The 20328-nt window shown below is 34.6% G+C and overlaps 4 protein-coding genes across 5 annotated transcripts in view; 1 reads left to right on the top strand and 3 right to left on the bottom strand.

Annotated features, from left to right (window-relative positions):
* The window catches only part of LOC144850128 (uncharacterized), a 30657-nt gene extending 21264 nt beyond the window's left edge, over positions 1–9393 (top strand). For both annotated transcript variants that reach the window (XM_078707333.1, XM_078707332.1), the window contains exons 38-47: positions 53–117; positions 610–732; positions 1178–1306; positions 1598–1673; positions 1978–2078; positions 5239–5634; positions 5888–6001; positions 6496–6655; positions 7822–7930; positions 8958–9393. In XM_078707333.1, coding sequence (XP_078563459.1) covers positions 53–117; positions 610–732; positions 1178–1306; positions 1598–1673; positions 1978–2078; positions 5239–5634; positions 5888–6001; positions 6496–6655; positions 7822–7930; positions 8958–9067 — 1383 coding nt within the window. In that variant the 3' untranslated portion in view covers positions 9068–9393. The remainder of the gene's footprint in view (positions 1–52; positions 118–609; positions 733–1177; positions 1307–1597; positions 1674–1977; positions 2079–5238; positions 5635–5887; positions 6002–6495; positions 6656–7821; positions 7931–8957) is intronic.
* A 758-nt stretch (positions 9394–10151) lies between these two features.
* Positions 10152–13207, bottom strand: LOC144850388 (galactosylceramide sulfotransferase-like). The gene is made up of 4 exons (XM_078707662.1): positions 13119–13207; positions 12166–12210; positions 11901–11954; positions 10152–11461 (listed from the first exon to the last, which is right to left on the bottom strand). Exon 4 carries the CDS (start codon positions 11170–11172, stop codon positions 10372–10374), a length of 801 nt encoding a protein of 266 aa, XP_078563788.1. The 5' UTR covers positions 11173–11461; positions 11901–11954; positions 12166–12210; positions 13119–13207; the 3' UTR covers positions 10152–10371.
* Positions 13208–16257: 3050 nt separating this feature from the next.
* LOC144850090 (uncharacterized) lies at positions 16258–20301 on the bottom strand. The gene is made up of 3 exons (XM_078707283.1): positions 20103–20301; positions 18101–18234; positions 16258–17655 (listed from the first exon to the last, which is right to left on the bottom strand). Exons 1-3 carry the CDS (start codon positions 20115–20117, stop codon positions 17307–17309), a joined length of 498 nt encoding a protein of 165 aa, XP_078563409.1. The 5' UTR covers positions 20118–20301; the 3' UTR covers positions 16258–17306.
* LOC144850496 (galactosylceramide sulfotransferase-like) lies at positions 16672–17112 on the bottom strand. The gene has a single exon (XM_078707776.1). It carries the CDS (start codon positions 17110–17112, stop codon positions 16672–16674), a length of 441 nt encoding a protein of 146 aa, XP_078563902.1.
* Positions 20302–20328: the final 27 nt, after the last annotated feature.

The following is a 20328-nucleotide window of genomic DNA, read 5'->3' as shown; positions in this document are numbered from 1 at the left end:
TAGCTTTCAATTAATAGATTAACTTTTATAATGTTATAACTTATTTTTACAGTCAGATGATTGTGATGTAATTGAACAGGTTCTTTGTATTCTGAAGATTGTATCAATCACAAAGAGGTATGGCATGATATTTATATTATTATATTATACTGTAAAGTAGAACCCATTGGGAAACCACTATTCAGGGGACAATTTCCTGTGAAACGATCGACTGGAAATATGTATACAGCTAACCCCCATTCAGGGGACATCCCTATTAGAGGACACTTATACTCACACAGTTAATGAGAGGCAGGTTATGTTTTAACACCAAGACCAGCCCTCTATTCAGGGGACATCCCTATTCAGGGGACACTTTCTCACAAAATTAATGAGAGGCAGTCTATGTTTTGCCACCAAGACCAGCCTCTATTCAGGGGACACCTTTATTCAGGGAACACCTATTCAGGGAACACCTCTTTTCAGGGGACATTTCCAATCAAACAAACTAAAAGGCGTACCAACCCTTATAAGGGTTATATATATATAAGTCCATATGTGCTTATAAAATCTTTGATTATGTTCTGCTCATCTTTCTGTTACCAAACAGTGTTATTCTTTGTCTTTTAGGGTGCGAGACAATTTGAATGAATTAGATGTGGATTCATTATACGGTTTACTCGCTAGTAACAATCCATCTATTGTTAGTAATTGTTGTTTAGTTTTAAGAAAGCTGATGGCAGAGCATCCGGAGTAAGTACTCCTTGAAACTTAGTATTTCAATAAATAATATTAAAGATGTATTGTCCCCCTGAAAAAATAATTTTAAAACATTTTTTTTTAAATATGCCATTTTAATGTGACATAAAAGTTATCCACTTTGACCAAAAATTGGATCTAAACAAAATTTATTTACCTGAAAACACTGTAATATAAAGCAAAAAATGATCAAATTGGCTGCCAGCCAATAGATTTTTGGTTGAAGTTAACCATTAATTAACTATTATGTTATTTTAAAAGTGAAAACATTATTTTTTTCGTTTTTTTTTTCTACAGAAGTTATTTTTTAATATTGGTAAAACCACAAAATAACCTATTCAAAGTCTGATTTAATTAAACTTCATGTTTTTGAGAGGACAATATATCTTTACTAGAATAAATTGCTTATTCAATAATATATTAATGTTGGTATGTAAAGGAACCAAGAACTGCTAAAACAAGCTGGTGGTCTGAAGATGCTGTGTGATCTTCTAAAACTGCAGAGAAAGGATGTCGATACCTGTCAAAGTATTCTTGGTGTGCTTGTAGAATTTGCCAGTAACAGTAGGTAAGGGTCAAAGTTCAAAGTTCAATTCCTATTAGTAGAAAATGCATCCATAAGAGGTAAGTTTAGAGGCCACAGGTTTTTTTTAATCCAATGGTTTCAGGTACATGTGCAAAAAATGATATATAAAATATATAATTATGATAAAAAAAAAACTAAAAAATCACTCTTTTTCATCAGTAATGTTCACAAATTTTTCCTACCATCTAGAAAATCAGGCATTTTAGGCCAGCTGTTTTTTGTTTAATTTTTTAATAATATAATTTAAATTGATCAATTTCTATCATATTTTAGGTATCGTGATGATATAAGGCAATTAGGTGGCCTTGAAGAATTGTGTGATATAATGTGGAATGTAGAACATGAAGAGGTATTTCTTTTTGCCATCTCAAAATTATACATATCTAAATAAATAACCTGGGCAGCCTATTACTATAGGTAGCAACTGACTGCAGGATTTGTCTACACCAGAGTGGGTGGGCTAGCAGGGTAGTGCCTCGGTCATGCATTCCCCACAAATGCTGACATTATGAACTACATTTTCATATCTTTTTTTTACAGACTATTGCTATTATTATGATAGCTCGTCCACGTTTAAAAAAATCCTGGGTCCACCCTGAAATGATATAACATGCATTATCTATAATTAGGCCCTTTGTTGTTGTTCTTTTTAGATACTCTGTCTCTCAGCGCAAACTTTAAAGTTTTTAGGAAACGGTAACACAACCAACTTGACAGCAATGATTAATGAGGGTATGCAAGATAGTATTGAAAGGTAAAGAATTATACCTTATTGTACAGTTCATAACGTTGCATCCAACGGCTTTCAAACCATGATTGATTGAAATGATAAGAAAGTGAAGTGAAATACAAAGAATGTTTTTAAACTTCAGTAGAATTTTAAAGAAATACCTTGGGAGCCTAAAAAATTGTCCCCTTAATAGAGGTGTCCCCTGAATAGGGGTTGGCAATAGTCTTAAAACATAGACTGCTCCTCATTAATTTAATGAAAATTGTCCCCTTAATAGAGGTGTCCCCTGAATAGGGGTTGGCAATAGTCTTAAAACATAGACTGCACTTCATTAATTTAATGAAAATTGTCCCCTTAATAGAGGTGTCCCCTGAATAGGGGTTGGCAATAGTCTTAAAACATAGACTGCGCTTTATTAATTTAATGAAAATTGTCCCCTTAATAGAGGTGTCCCCTGAATAGGGGTTAGCAATAGTCTTAAAACATAGACTGCGCTTTATTAATTTAATGAAAATTGTCCCCTTAATAGAGGTGTCCCCTGAATAGGGGTTGGCAATAGTCTTAAAACATAGACTGCGCTTTATTAATTTAATGAAAATTGTCCCCTTAATAGAGGTGTCCCCTGAATAGAGGTTGGCAATAGTCTTAAAACATAGACTGCGCTTCATTAATTTAATGAAAAATTGTCCCCTTAATAGAGGTGTCTTGTGAATAGGGGTTGGCAATAGTCTTAAAACATAGACTGCGCTTCATTAATTTAATGAAAATTGTCCCCTTAATAGAGGTGTCCCCTGAATAGGGGTTAGCAATAGTCTTAAAACATAGACTGCGCTTCATTAATTTAATGAAAATTGTCCCCTTAATAGAGGTGTCCCCTGAATAGGGGTTAGCAATAGTCTTAAAACAAATATTATTGTAATTCCTTATTAAGTCTTAAACGTAACAACCCTGCCATGTGGCATAAAGGTATTAAACAACTATGTAATCTTAAGACTAAAAATTTCACCTTGCCTGGGCTGTCCAAAGTTGAAACTGCCTCTGAGATTAATGCCCATTTCTCTAGTGTTTGTAATGCCATCCCTCCTCTTAATTTAAACGATTTGCCTGCTTATCTCCCAGCCCCTGGGCCACCACCTTTAATATATGCTGGTCAGGTCCTAAAAGCCCTTTGTAATCTTAAGCCTAACAAAGCTGGCCATCCAGATGAACCCCCTATTAAATTATATCGAGATTTTGCTCCTGAACTTGCTGAGCCTGTTGCGGATATCTTCAATCATGCATTGAAGGATGGTGTTTTCCCCGACCTTTGGAAAAGGGCTACTGCAGTTCCCATTCCTAAAACTGTGAATGCTAGTTCTGTCTCTGACCTTAGACCTATTTCCCTTACCTATATTCTTGCCAGGGTATTTGAATCTTTTATTGTTAAGTGGATTCTTGAAGATATTAAGGGTAAATTAGATTCTCGTCAATTTGGTAGTAGGAAAAAGGCTTCCTCAACTCACTATCTTGTTAGTCTTATTGACTCTACACTCAAAGATGTTGAGAAGGGTAAATGTTATGTGAACCTATGTGCCACTGACTTTACTAAAGCTTTTGATCGTGTTGATCATAATGTTATTATTATAAAGTTGATTGAACTGGGTGTGAGGTCGTCCATAATTCCCATCGTCTGCAGCCTTCTCACTTCCCGTTCTCTCAACACCAAGTTTGCTGGGACTTTGTCATCTTCCAAGTCACTGACTTGTGGTGTCCCACAGGGGACATTGCTTGGCCCTGTACTTTTCCTAGTACTTATTAACGATGCTTGTGTTGATTGCTGCAGACGATGGAAATATGTGGATGACCTCACACTTGGGGAGGTCGTTCGCAAAGGTGATTTGCCTTCCATGCAATCCCTGTTAGATGATCTGAGTGTTTGGTGTTCATCCAATAACATGATACCCAAACCCTCAAAATGCCATATCTTGGTTGTCAATTTTCTTAAGGACAAGTCGGACGATATTATATCGCCTTCTTTTGGTCTGAGTGGTTCCATTTTACAAGTAGTTGATCACATGACGCTTCTTGGTGTAATCATTCAAAATGACCTGAAATGGGAACTTAACACTAAGAATATTGTGTCTAGAGCTTCTAGACGTTTATTTTCCTTGTGCATTTTGAAAAAAGTTGGAATCTTAATTAATGATCTGTTGACTGTTTATATGGCTTATATAAGACCTATTTTAGAATATGCTGCCCCTGTTTGGCATGGCGCTATCACTAAGAATATGTCCAAGTCTATTGAAAAGGTACAAAAGAGAGCATTGCGAATCATGCTAGGTAACAACTATTTGTACTATGATCATGCATTGTCTGTTACTGGTTTACCTACTCTTGTTGAGAGAAGAAACAAACTGGTGTTGTCTTTCGGGGAAGGCTTACTAAAATCCGAGCTGTTTAGAGAAATACTTCCCCCTCTTCATAAGCCAGCTCGGTCTCTCAGATTCAACCGATTTCTAGAAGTACCTCATTGTAAAACCAGCAGACTTAGGTCGTCTCCATTTCCCACCATGGTGGATATAATTAATAGGCATCACTAGCTCTTTTTTAGATATGTAATAAGTGAATGTTTTAAGGTTTTTTATTCATGTATGGTTTATAATTTTATGGTACGATATCTAATTTTAATAAGATGTTTCTATTTTTATAGCAATTTTAACTAATTTTTATTTATTTGTAATACATTTCATTTCAGTCTTTGACTGTCGTTTTGTAATATATTTTTATATACCGATTAAATAAAAAAAAATAAAATAAAATAAAAAACATAGACTGCTCCTCATTAATTTAATGAAAATTGTCCCCTTAATAAAGGTGTCCCCTGAATAGGGGTTGGCAATAGTCTTAAAACATAGACTGCTCCTCATTAATTTAATGAAAATTGTCCCCTTAATAGAGGTGTCCCCTGAATAGGGGTTGGCAATAGTCTTAAAACATAGACTGCGCTTCATTAATTTAATGAAAATATGTCCCCTTAATGGGGTGTCTCCTGAATGGAGGTGTCAAAAGTTCTACTCACCAAACAAAATACACTTGGTTTACATGTATTAAACAAAAACAATATGGTGTGTTTGTACACCTCCACGCCTATCACCTCATTTCGTAGTCACATACCTTAATTTTTGACTGATGCTTTCCCATACAGTTTATTATTGTCACCTTCATACTCTGAAGTCACCATGCACACGCTATCGGATCTGGACATTCAGCTGCTAGAGTTTAGTTTCATGAACAAAGCAAAATTAGAACTCATTAAAAGAGCTGAGGTAGAGGGAGTAGACATAAACACCTTACAGATTATCGAACCGCAAAGAAAACCATTGGCGATTGCGGACAACATTCCAGAAATTGCACCAAAGAAAAAAGTCGAACAGAACATTATTGTAAAGAGTAAATTGGTCAGTAGATCAAAAGATATGTCTGAGATGTACCCTGGTTATAAAGCCGCAATGTCACCGATTTATACGCCCAACAGCTGTGACGTTGAAGACGTTGATTTGTCGGATCTTCCACCCCTTATTATTGCCGATACTACAACAAGGTACAGTATTAACATTATAAAAATATTTACTAAATCAACAGATAATTTTTAATACTTTTTTATAACTTAAGCTCTGCCCACACTATCAAACCAATTTTACAAAAGTGTGATGTGCCCAAATATGGTATTGATATGCTTAAATATGGTAATGATATGCCATCATCATATCCATATATAGGCACAAAAGTTTGATAGTGTAGACAGAGCTTTAAATAATAAAAATTTAATTTACACAACTAACTTCTATTTTCAGAACTCATCCAAAGGTGCTATGGTCACAAAAGCCAAATTCAATTTTATTAAGTGTTCAGTTGAGGGGCGTCCAGGAGCATGACACTGACGTAACAAGCCAGACTGTGTCTTTCAGGTGAGTACCTGGTTAAAGTTCAAAGGTTAAATATGAATTAAGAGATTACTAATCTGTGACTATTAATCTGGTTGTATGAACATGATATAGGCCTTATAATAACTATATCTTAAATTTCTCTCATCGTTAAATTAAATTTAGTCCAATTCAAACCAAAATGTATTCTTCTCTAAAGCTCTGTCTGCTTTATGTGACAAAATAATGTGATGTGCCCATATATGGACACGATGCTTTAGGAATTTTGTATTGTATGTTAAGCTCTGTCTACACTATCAAAGTTTATGTGACAAAAATATGTGATGTGCCCAAATATGGTAGTGATATGATGTCATCATGTCCATATGGAGTAACATAACGTTTTTTGTCGCATAAAGTTTTATAGTGTAGACAGAGCTTTGTGGTGTTGATATTTTGCTGGTCGAACAAACAAAACAAAATCAAAACTGATGTAAATTTGTAGAAATAATACATATGTTTATTTGTTTGAAATCTAGCACTATTTTAGATATAACTTGCTATGAGTTTAACCTGGACCTATTTGGTAGCGTATCAACTACAAACCATGTGGTGTTAGTAACGGGTAGCGAGGTTCTTATTACATTGTTTAAACAAAATCTTGTTCGTTGGCCGAGATTGACAAAATCAAAGACAAAGGTAATATTGTTTACTTCACTTGATATAGTATTAGTTGCCTTTAAATGCCTAAAGCTCTGTCCACACTATCAAACTTTATGTGACAAAAAAATGTGATGTGCCCATATATGGACATCACACTTTTTTTGATAGTGTAGACAGAGCTTGATTGGTTGATTACATATCGCTTATTTTGCATTATTTTAATTCAACATTATTTAACCAAGGAGGCCCAGATCAACGCAAGGTTGTCCTTCCCTGGGACCGTTGTCAGTGTGTTGACAATGATTGTACAAAATAAAAACTTTTCCCATACAAACATTCATGTTTTGTGAATTTTTTCACGATGTGAGGCTGGTGACTATTGCAAGTTACTGGTAACCAGCAGTGTAACCTGTTCGTTAGGGCTACTCCAAAATTATAAGTACAATAGATTATAAAACAGTTTATCCGTCCTGTAATTGGTAGGTTGCTTGCTGTAGAATTCGGATAAAAAATAAAAACAATTATTTAAAAATACCTGGCTGTCATAGTGTATAATTCTAAATAACTAGAAAAAGATACCATTACAGATATATTGTCCCCCTGAAATATGTCATTTTAATGTCACATAATAGTTATTGTGAGGGCGTGTGCCTCAGCGTGTTGGACGTTCGACTACTGATCGTGAGATCGAGGTTCGAATCCAACTCTCGCCGCATTGCTTGTATCCTTAGGCAAGATACTTTACTTACGTTTGCCTCTCTCCACCCAGGTGTATAAAATGGCTACCCAGTTAGATCAAGACACAACTTTGCGCTGATTACTAGCTGCATTCTGGGAGTATGTTTCCTTGTGTGTTTGATCCAAAACTGGGGTAATAATGTTCAGCGCATTGAGAGCTTGCTTATATGAATGAACTATTATTATTCACTTTGAATAAAAATTGGATTGAAAAAAACATTATGTACCTGAAAAATTATAATTTAAAGCAAGAAATACTTAAATTGTCTGTCAGACAATGAGTTTTTGGTTGAAATTAACCATTTATTTTGTCTTTATATAAGTGAAATAAATGAAGTGAAGAACTTTATCAAAATGGCCTATTCAAAGTCTGATTTTAATAATCTTCATTTTTCATGTTTTTAGGGGGACAATATATCTTTAAACTATCGTGTATAAATGTGGGGGTAATTTTTATATTGTAGTTATCATTTATTGGTGTTGATTTTGAACGCTGGCAAGACGATTCGTCTAGTTCCGACGGCGATAAAAAGGAAAAGTCAGTCAAACCTACTGTAAAACCAAAATCAAAAGGTCAGTGAATGTTGTTTATTTTGTTATATATTGTTTGAAGGTTTGCATGCCGAAATCAAATGTTGATATAAAATTTGCGGTACACCACGTATATTAGAACTGTTGAGTTTCTCGACGTTTCACTCTTGAGGACGATCAAAGCATATTGAGAAACAGAACTAATATACGTGGTGTACCACAAACTTTATATCAATATTTTGTTATAGTAATTCTATTTTTTTATGAAATGTTTGATGCACAGTTTTGTTGTCAAGAATGAAATATTGTCATTGTTAGTTTTTTTAGGGTCTGTTTCTATTGAAAAATTCCAAAAGAAGGTTTTTCGTATAAACTGTTATCGGTAGTTTGTTTATAAATGAAGATCGTGTTCCAGCTTAATATTTACTACAATAAAATCATTTCCGTCGGGTATCGTTTGTTATGAAATGACATTATTACCCACAATACAGTTTGTTGAGCAGAAGTGCCACTTTTAAATTTTTGCGCTGTTTTCAGTGTGAGTTGACCTTATATTGATGCAGATTTGAGTTGAGGTCAAATTGACATCGAAGTCGTTTTCTAGCTTTATGTATAAAATAAAATAAATATACATTTCTTGCCGACCCAAACTGGAATCGGTTGGGGTTTTTAAAACTGTTTTTAAGATCGGTTCATTTTCGTGGACCCTTTCTTTTCAAAAACGTATCGAATGCCGCATTTTCTTACTCAATAGAAATGGGCCCTTTAATTACTTCTGTCAAGACTTGTCAAAAGTTACTCGGATAGTTGTATAAGTGGAGCTGTAGCTTGGTGGTTAACATGCTTGCCTTCCAATCCCAAAGTCCGGGTTCAATCCTGGCGTAGTGCCAGGGTTGTAACTCAAGACTCTTTCAACTCCACTCCCTAAGCCTCAAATGAGACTTTGTTTATAAGCATGATAAATTATTAAAATAGTTTATCCATCCTATAATTGGCGATTATTATTGTACTCGCTGTTGGATGCGTATGAAATAAAAGAAATAAAAAGATGTTTCATAAACTGTTACAGCAAACAAAGTGATATCAAGTCAACCACAAACAGTCGTGCTTCCAGAATTTGATTCGTCCAGTGGAAAAAGTTATGACACCTCCAGCAACAGTGAAGACTTTAATTTTTAGAAACATTTTTGATGTTTTGTTCAAATATTGCAATTAATTTTGACGTATTAGTTTTTTTAGTGAATGCATGCTCACAAATTTTAATGGTCAGAGAGATATACAGATTTTTATGCAGAAAGAAGTTTTCTTTCCAAATATCTTTTTCTACGATTTTGAGAAAAATGTGCATAAAAGTATTTGAATAAAAAAAAAGTAATATTTCTTCTGTTAAAAAAAAATTATGCAGAATTATTGTTTTATAGTACAAATTTCTTTCCAAATATCTTTTTCTACGATTTTGAGAAAAATGTGCATAACAGTATTTGAATAAAAAAAAAGTAATATTTCTTCTGTTAAATTTGTATTTGTTTTATTGATAATTTACAGTAATTTGTTTTAAACAGATCGAGGCATATACGTTGTAGTTTGTAAGTAACGTTTCAGAAAAGGTACGTTTCTTTCCAGGGACGTTTCTGCCCAGGGACGTTTCTTTCCCGGGACGTTTCTTTCCTGGGACGTTTTCGCACAGGGCCGTTTCTGTCCTGGGACGTTTTCGCCCAGGGCCGTTTCTGTCCAGGGGCGTTTCTGCCCAGGGGCGTTTCTGCCCAGGGGCGTTTCTGCCCAGAGGCGTTTCTGTCCAGGGCCTCTTTCTGTCCAGGCCTCTTTCTGTCCAGGGACGTTTCTGTCCAGGGACGTTTCTGTCCAGGGACGTTTCTGTCCAGGGACGTTTCTTTCCCGGGACGTTTCTTTCCTGGGACGTTTTCGCACAGGGCCGTTTCTGTCCTGGGACGTTTTCGCCCAGGGCCGTTTCTGTCCAGGGGTGTTTCTGTCCAGGGCCTCTTTCTGTCCAGGCCTCTTTCTGTCCAGGGACGTTTATGTCCAGGGACGTTTCTGTTCAGGGACGTTTCTGTTCAGGGACGTTTCTGTCCAGGGACGTTTCTGTCCAGGGACGTTTCTGCAGAGGGATTTGTAAGCAAAAATAATAATAAAACAAAAAAGATACCAATATGAAATTGAGCTATTGGTATGCAAGTTCTACTGTATATACTGTACTACTAGCATCAATATACAAGCGAGGTAATAAAACATGAATGTTTTATATTCATGCAATGGTACAAATAATTTCATCGGAAGTGAAAGTTGTTCTATTTTCACGTCAGAAAATTATTTGAAACTTTCTTCCCCATAAAGAATCTTTTCGTGTCCATCTGCCGCCAAACGACACTCATTAGTCGTCAGTCCATTTTGTTGACATTTCTAGTATAACTTTTCTTCTTTTCCATTTTGAGTTTAAGGTGTTAGGGACTGGTCTTTAAATGACACTATTAGTCAGTCCATTTTGTTGAAATTTCCATTGTAACTTTTCTTTTTTTCCATTTCGACTTTGGAGGATTTGGGTCAGGTCTTTCAAATCGTACTATTCCCATTGACTCCTCTATCCGACTGTTCATCAGTTTTGAAGTACCCGTAAAATAGTTACATCTTGAGTTCGGTGCCACGTGCTGTATAGTCGTATCGTTTTGATCTTTTCCCTGTTCCACTTCTTTGGAGCAATCTTTGATAAAATTGGATTGTAGCCGTTTAAATGTTGCTAAATCTTTTTTAAATGAATCGCCATATTCAACAATTCTTTGTTTGAATCTTTTCAGAAAATAATCATAAAGTTGACTGTCTGCCCAATTCCAATTTCGAATGTGTTGTTTAAGATTGCTGTCGAGTACACTCCGTTTAACTTTTTTTCTTCGATTTAGTGGTAAATAAACCAAATCGCGTAAATCCCAGCAAAGAACTTTGCTAAGTAAAACTAAAGATTCGTCATAGTATTCATTTATCAGTATCAAATCCATTTCTTTGTCAAGTTTTCTTATTTTCGTATTTACAATCCCGGTATTTCTGAAATCTTTCTTGTCCAGGCCTAGATCAAAGAACTGACTGTTGTGAATGTATGGTAGTTTGTCGTAAGTGATGCGTGACATGTAAAATTTCGTTTTCCTGAAGAACTCTTGCATTTGGCTGAAGTGGGTTCGTCCTGGTACGAACTGACCAAAATAAAAGAAGATAAATGAGGACTCAAATTGTAGAGCTGGCTCTCTTAGAATGGAAATATAGACGGGATCACGTCGCATGAACTCGTTAAAAATGTCCGGTGTGTATCGAACATGTAGCGTCAATATATTGTATTTATATTTCTTAAAGTCTCCCACAGCAACTCCTTGAGGTGGTATGAACGATTGATAAGATATTGCGTTAAATCGTTTGTTGCTGCTGTGAAAATTGGTTTCATATTGTAGCTTGCGAACAAACGATAAAGAGTGTTCATATCCGTAGATGTCAACGAGCCGCGAAAGCGTCGTGCTGCCTGTTTTATGAGTTTTGGCAAAAACTATCGTCTGTCTTGGCTTGCATTCCCGCCAACTTTGATATGAATGAAGAAAGAATAATATGTTATATTTTACACTATTATAGATAGGCTCACTCATTACAGTAATATTAATGTCCTATTATTTTTTCAAACTAGATATTTCATGCAATTGTACTATATTTTGTTTAATAATATGAAAACTGATCCTTATAAACCCTGGTTCCCAATAAGGTAACGCAAAGACGGAAGTGCAACGCAAATTTGGTCAATCATGACGCGATGATAACAGACGCAATCGACCAATGGCAAGTGAAAGTTTGAATAATCCAACGCCTGTGATTGGTCACTTTCGTTTCTTGTGGGAATTGAACCAAGCTAATTCCTTGCGTTGCGTCCATCCAACCAATGATTCGTAATAAAAATAGTAACATTTTTGGTTTCGTGAGCTGTGATAAAGTTAAATAGCTTAATATTAATAACGTGGTACTGTACCTTCTGTGTGGTGGTCCAACCTGCACAACCTTAGATAAATTCCTTACGGGTGCACTACATGAAATGAAAATGAAAATGTATTAGGCCTGAAGCTCTGTCTACACTATCAAACTGTATGATGTGTCATGATGTCATATCACTACCATATTTGGATACATCACACTTGTTTGTCAAATGAGTTTGATAGTGTAGACAGAGCTTTAGGAAATCAATATGTGAAAGATATTGTCAAAGATAGGAGTAACCACACCGCACACAATCTTACCGTATTAATTTTTTCCTATACAAAGTATCTGCCAAACTTAATTTCCTGCAGGGAACAAACATATAATTATTAAATTATGATTTAAAAAATAATAATTGTTGCATCAGTTATTGAATGTCTACGAATTGTTTTTCATCTGTATTGTTTATTTGTTTTGGTTTCATCTTCCGTTTGTTTGTAAGAAGTCGAATAGTCTGGGTTCCAGACGGAGTTTTGACTTAATATTCGTAAAAAGATAAATATTTTGGCACATGTGGCGTTTCATACTACACTACTTGCGCTTGTAAAAACTCCGTCTGGGGGAAACATGTACAATCATATATGTTATTTTCACTAACATTTAACGTATTAATCGATTAATCGATCATAATCAGGTGGAAAAGATTCAGAAGCGTGTCTGCAAGATTGTGTTGGGCAAAGAGTATACAACATACTCGGATTCTCTTGCCATTTTAAATCTTCAACCACTCCACACTAGAAGATGGCACTCTTGCAAGGTTTTTGCCTCTAAAGCACACGCCTCTGGTCAATTCTCCACCTGGTTCCCTGCCCCTCAGTATAGATCCTGCATGACCCTTAGACATAATCGTAAAGTGGAAAACTATAGTTACAAAACAAAACGTTTCCAAACTAGTCCTGTCCCTTTTATGGTTGAACTTTTGAACAAACTGTAACTTTTTTATTTTTTTGCTTGTATTATTTGAGGTAACTGCAGTCTAACTTATTCGTTTTTATATATTTATGTATTGTTGATAGTGACTATTGTTTAAATAGTTTTTATAGTGTAATACATATGCAATTCAGCCATGTGCTGCCATGTATGTAATTTGTATGTGAATTTTGAATAAATATACCGATATATATAAATCATAAACATATTATAATATAGGTCCATGAATCGATAATCGATTAATATGAATCATTTGAATCATGGAATAAATAGGCCAATTTACCCGTGTCGTTTTTTCAATGGTTTTGTTGGTTTATCAGGCGGCTTTTTTCTGTTCGTCTTCACATCCGTCTTCACATCCGGTTTTACATAGTGATGGACACTGTAGAGTATACAAAATCAGTCAGTGAGGTTGGCTTGGTGGTTAGGACGCTCCCCCAACCTCTCAGAATCCCGGGTTCAAGTCGATGTCATGATCTTTATGTCAAACAACTGCATTATTATATTATTTGTTTCAATTATGTTCCCTGTATAATGGTCAAAGGTTAAAGATGTATTGTCCCTCAAAAACATGAAAAATGAAGATTAATTAATCAGACTTTGAATATGTTATTTTGTAGTTTTAATAAAGTTAATCACTTCAATAGAAAAAAAACTAAAAAAAATCATGTTTTCACTTATAAAATGACAAAATAAATGTTAAAATTCAACCAAAAATTCATTGGCTGGCAGCCAATTTGACCATTTTTTGCTTTAAATTACATTTTTTCAGGTAAATACATTTTTTTTCGATCCAATTTTTAGTCAAAGTGGATAACTATTATGTTACATTAAAATGGAATATTCAACAAAAATTTTTTTAAGAAATATTTTTTCAGGGGGACAATACATCTTTAAGCTCTGTCTACACTATCAATCTAGTTTGACAAAAAAGGTGTTATGTGCCCAAATGGTTGGTAGTGATATGCCCAAATATGGTAGTGATATGACATCATCATGTCCATATATGGGCACATCACATTTTTTTGTCACATAAAATGTGATAGTGTACATATAGTTTTAGGTCAAAGGTTAAGTTTAATGTGATGCTGTATCAAGTAACCAATTAATAAGTAATAAATTAACTATGATACTGGACAGCTTTATATTCACTACCGAGAATCGGTTATTAAATTTAGACTGGGATAAATTTGTAAGATCATGTTTATCTACACAACGATGTACCAGTAGCTTACTAAGGTTTAGACCGGCTGACATGTCGCCACATTTTTGGTACTATTTTGACAAACGGTGTGTGTACTTCCAAAGTGTACGAAAATATTAAAAAGAGGACAAAAATGACCAGTGATGAAAACAACCGTTGCATAGCCTGAAACAGAATAATATAGAGAGAATAATTAAATACAATACGCATGCGTGAAATATCAAATGGATATCTATCGTCACCCAGTGGCGTAACGGGCGCTCACTTGCTAAAGCCTGGTTTCCACTAGGACGCAACGCAAGGACGTAATCGCAAGTTGACCAATGACAAGCGAAAATTCGGATAATCCATCGCTTGTGATTGGTTAAAAATGCTTACGTCGTGCTTACGTCGTTGCATTACGTCCTGGTGGGAACCAATGTTATACCCAGGGGCCATGGAGCTTATGGGGGCCCTGAGCAGTACCCAGAGGAAAAAATAGACATTCAAAATATGTCGAAAAAGGCTAAAATCGCCCGAGACCTCCAGCATTGGAGGGCCACTTCTAGGGGCCTGAGGCCTCAGCGTTACGCACTGTGTCAGCACCACTTTCTAATCCCACTCTGATTGTTGATAAGCATAGGCTATTTGGCCCAAAGTCAAGAATATAGAAGCTAGTCAAACTTACCCTACGATGCATTTTAGCTGCATTCACTGCCTTAACAGTAACACATCGGGTTAATGGCCAATGGTTTATTTCTCAAGACACATTATCTGCTGCTATACATGCATATTATATAAGTAAAGAACGTCAATGTATTACTGGATTAAACTCATCCGATACTGCATCTATTTTAAGAATTATTATACTTATCCTTCCGAGTCGATCGTGTTGTTGCAATCAATTCTTATTGATTGTAAAACTAAGAGGTTAGATAATTTCTTAACAATGGCAATGACACTTGTGTGTTTTATTGATCTTATTGCAAGGCAACAACCAGCAATTATGAAGACGAGTTTATTAGGCCTAATTAATATCGAATGAAAAAAAGAAGAGAAGTTGTAGTTTGTTATTAATTCGTTGGATGTGAAGTCTCAGTTGTACCGTTCTCTATCGGATCGTCCCTTATTATTAAACATATATTGTCCCCCTAACACATCTTTTTTAATTTTACATTTTTTTTTTTGGAAAATGCCATTTTAATGTCACGTAATAGTTATTCACTTTGACCACAAACTGGATGGAAAAAAAAAATTATTTACCTGAAAAAAATGTAATTTAAAGCAAAAACAATGCTTAATATTGTCTGTCAGACAATGTTTTTTTTTGTTAAAATTAACCGTTTCTTTTGTCTTTTTATATGTTAAATAATAATTTGTTTTTACAGAAGTGAATAACTTTATTAAAACTGCAAAATTGCCTATTTAAAGTCTGTTTTTATTAATCTTAATTTTTCATGTTTTTGGGGGACAATACCTCTTTAAACTACCATTCCCTAATATTACATTATACAAAAATAAGCGTTGACTCGGCCTATAAACAATATTGGTTTTTTTTGTGGTTCCGCGCGTTAGGCCTATATGCTATTGGTAAATAAAGAAAGAATGTAATATATTTATTGTTAGTTCTTGACGTGTTCAAACAATATACCCTACTTCCTATGTGAAAATAATGTTAGTTTATAAACATATAGTCCAGATCCCTATGTATTTTCGTGTGCAGATCATGGGGAAAATGTAAACATTGTGTTTTGTGAATATTTGAATCATGCTGGTTATAAAAACCCATGTTGTCAAATTTCTAAAATTCATATTTGACCTCTGACCTCAATTTGAATGTTTTGACCCATTGAAAACAAAATGGCCATCTTTGCAACGCTTAGATTAAATGAAATAATTTTATTGTAAAATTATTTGGGAGATGCATATTTATATTCATTCTAATGGAAAAGTTTGTCCAAAAATGGCCAAAAGTATGATTTTTGACTTTTTTGACCTTTGACCTACATATCATAATATAAGGATCACGTTCCATGTCATACGTTGACGGCGCCACTCACTGAGTATTCGATATTTTACGGTAAAGGCCTGGGGTTATGACATTTTACATTGCATTGTTATCAATGTGCATATATATTTTGTCTTTGTATTATTAATTTACTCTTTTATTAGCAAATTTTAACGAGTATTTATGCATGTTTTTAACCTTTAATTTTCTAAAAACAGGACCATAGTAATAGGTGCTACATCTAAAAAAAAAGTTACAAAATAAACAACAACAAAAAACTTCTTTAATCGGTATATTTTGATTGTATTTTCGTTTTTATTAATGTAGAGACTACCGGGGAGGTAGATATATATATATATGAATATACAATTCCTATGCAATTATATATAAACGTAACACCATATGAATATTATAAGTACGAATATCAATCGTTCAGAATTAATTAAGTAAGCCTGGCAGATATTTTTTGGGGAGTAAATATAACCTCCCCAGACGCCTGACCCCCATTGTTCGTCGCTGTGGTATAATGTTGAAAATGACTCTGGTTAATAGGCACCATGTCTGCCATTGTGTAGACAAACTACCGGTGACGTGTTGGTTCCACTGCCTTTTAAAGCACTAATAGAATAATGTTTACTTATTGTTTCAGTTTACAGTTGGCGCCTTCATTAACTGTCTTATTCTCTTATTTGACTCAGTTGAGGCTTCGGTATAAATTCTGCATTCTTTGCTCATATTTTCTGTTTGGTTGTACAGTATATGCTTTCCACTGACGTATTGTCCAATAACGCATTTCTTACGTACATCAGCCATCATGTCACGATAGCGCATAAGATCTACGTGAAAAGACGGTCCATAATCACGTATACGTTCATGCAGTCTTTTAACAAAGTGATCATACAGCAATGTATCGGCATGGTTTTTTTCGCGCGCTTTTTGACGAAGTGCAGACGACAGTGGTGTCTTTTTATAGTCTGCCCGTCTGTTCATCGGAAGGTATAAAATGTCTTCAAGTTTCCAACAAAGGAGTTTTCTAAGTAGCAATAGCGATTCGTCAAAAAACTCGTTTATGAGAACTAGGTCCATTTCTTCATCAAGCTTGGATATCGTCTCATTAATTGCAGTTTCGTTGTGAAAATCTTTGTTGTCTAAACCAAGATCGAATATTTGATCGTTGTTAACATAAACATGTGATGCTGCTTTGGGGTATTTTTGTGTATTCAAAAGAAACTGTTCGATTTTTGAAATTAGATTTTGTGTTTTTCATTAATCTTTGTACGTTAAAAAAAGAAAATGCTGATTCCAACTGCGTGGATGGATCTCTCAAAAGTGTAAATTCTTCTATATATTATATATATAGTATAGCGAACATGTAGTGTCAGCATATTGTATTTGTAGTTGGAATAATCTCCCCTGGTTACGTTCGGTGGTGGGAGAAACCCACGGACAGATTGTCTATTAAACCGAAGATTAGCAAAATGAATTGACTTTTTGTCGTTAACTTTTCTAACAAACGTTAGGTTGTGTTTGTAGCCGTATCGTTCGATCGTTCTAGCTAATGTTTGAGAGCCAGTTTTATGAGTTTTTATAAACACCACTGTTTGTTTGGCCGTGCATCTCTTATCAAATCTAGAAGATAAAAGTATTACGTTTTTTTAAAAAAATATTGTCATTGGTTAATTATCCCAGGGAAGAGTGAGAATAATTGCACTCCTCTCTGATTATCCTAAAGCTCTATTTACACTATCAAACTTTGACAAAAAATGTGATGTGCCCAAATATGGTAGTGATATGACGTCATCGTGTCCATATGTGCAAATCCATTTATTTTGCCACATGAAGTTTGTAGAGTAAATCATTATTTTCCTCCATGTTAATGGAAGGTATGATGGGCGTATCTGTAATTGATTCAATAGGCCTAATTAAATATCATTAAGTAATTAACATTAATCTTTATTTTCAATCACACGAACAGTCTTTTACGTTATTGTAGCCTATTCATTACGAGCATTACGAGCAACTATTATGACACGCCATGTGTGCAAAAATGTATCACCATGACCAATATTCTTACCCAGCATAATAACCCTCCGTTTTGTAAACTCTTGGAGACGGCGGCTTTCCTTGATATACTGAATTAGTAGGTCCAGACAGTGTGCTGATTTCTGTATACATGCCTAACACTAATGTTGAAATCACAATACCAATCTGTGTTAAAATCAACATTAAATAAACATTTAAAGATGTATTGTCCCTTGAAACACAAAAAAATGAAGGTCAAAATATTCTAAATTTAAATTGGCCATTATTTGATCATTGATTAAAGTAGTTTAAATCACTTTAAATCGAAAATTCGAGCCAAAAGCAACAAGTTTACGTAATTAACAGGTAAATTAGTTTGATTACATTTCGTCTGGAAAATCGTCGCGAGCGAAAGTAAACAAAGATTTCAAACCACGAGTACGCATTATGCATATGCGAATTAGGATTGTTTACACGGTTGAGAAGGTATTTTCACACAGATCGTGAGGAAGTTTTATGATTATGCATACAGAGTAGCCAAACAAGCGCGTTTCATATTATGGGGTATGTTTTGATCGAAAACTTTGACTGGAAGTCAGAGTTATTTTTTTAACAAAAAAACGTCTGTATTTCAGTTAAATGATTTTTTTTTCGACAAATTTTTGGTGATAGTTAATAACTATTATGATACTTCAAAATGACCCACCTTTTTTCGAAATCTGTTATTTTTTATTTTTTTGGTCAAAGGGACAATACATCTTTAAAGCTCTGTCTACACTATCAAACTTTAGTTTGGGCACATCACACTTTTTTTGTCAAAATAGTTTAATAGTATGGACAGAGCTTTACATGTCTTCTAAATCGGAAGATACCTTATTTCCTATAACACGACGCTTTAGGATTAAGTTCAATTAATAAACGTTTTCAACTTTTATCCATGTCTTTAGCATCATACAATCTGCGGATATTTTAAACTATATTTTAAATTTGTTCACGAGCATCTTTAGTATTTGTATGTAGGCCTATCGGTTTGAGGCAAAAATAAACGAAAAATACAATTGTGAGGAATTCCGTAATGAGGCTTTTTCTGAATAAATTAGAATACAGCATTCATGCCTGTTGTATTAGGTTGTTCCGGTCTACTACCAGGTAACCACGGACAGGTGCATACATACAAGCAGCCAAAACGTCTAGAAGCCTTTGTTGGCCAAAATAAGTCTGTAAATATGATAATATCTCTATTATGCATGATTGAATTTATTTATTTTTTTTTTGTTCTATGAGCTGTTAGATTAAGATTTTTTTTTCTCTCTTTTGCTATGGATATAATATTATGTCACCATGATATTCCGAAATAAAAAGATAAATGAAATTAACTGAAATTATCAATGGACCAGGTGTTTAGATATTCTAATTTTTTTAACGAGCATGGATAAGTATTCATTCTAGGCCTAGATACTATACGTTGTTTTGTTAAAAACTTGAATGAACTTGGCAAAGGCGAATTTTTGTTATTATTGTTTCAAGAGCCTTTTTCGCTTGTATGTTTGTTAAATCACGTCTGCATGTGTGAAGGCTTATATATTTGATTTACAGTATAACATTTTACTTGTACGCCGTGGTTAGGATTCCGGCACCGGAACTCAACTGCCCATTGTAACAGATTCCGACAGAAACTTTTCACTGAGAACTAAAACCTAAAACTAAAAAAAAAACATCCCTCTAGGCAATGGTGGGTAAAGACGATGATGAATAAAGACGATGGTCAATAAAATACAATTTTTTGAATAAAAAAAAAATTTTAAAAATTGATCGAGAACCTACAATTGGTGTTGAACTGTGTACATGATGTTATAAAAATGTGCATGCATGAGCGATTTTCAATTGACCAATAAATTGCGTTCATTCTGCCGGAATCCTAACCACTTCGTTTATCACTTGTATTCGTGAAACACTATAGTAGCACGTAAATAATCTTATCATACATACCGGCCTAATGTTGATATTTTTCATCTTTTTATTGGGTAGACCTAGATAAGCTAAGAGTACTGTACCTTTAATCGTTCCATAATAATAATTATCTTCTAGACTTCTTTTACCGGAAAACTTACTCCGTTACCATTCATTGCCAGGAATTCTTCTAATTAATTGAAATATTTTAACGACGGTATATTTTTGCTCAACCTTCGCCTCCTGCGGATGCACAACTAACTCGATTTCAAAAGCTGAATTGTTACGCGTCGTCGATGCATGTCAAATGTCCATTACATTATGGTAGAT

The sequence above is a fragment of the Antedon bifida genome, chromosome 8 (assembly GCF_963402885.1).
Source record: "Antedon bifida chromosome 8, ecAntBifi1.1, whole genome shotgun sequence".
Classification (NCBI taxonomy): domain Eukaryota; kingdom Metazoa; phylum Echinodermata; class Crinoidea; order Comatulida; family Antedonidae; genus Antedon; species Antedon bifida.
The sequence above is the reverse complement of the archived record's forward strand: the minus strand, read 5'-3'. Positions and strand labels throughout refer to the sequence as shown.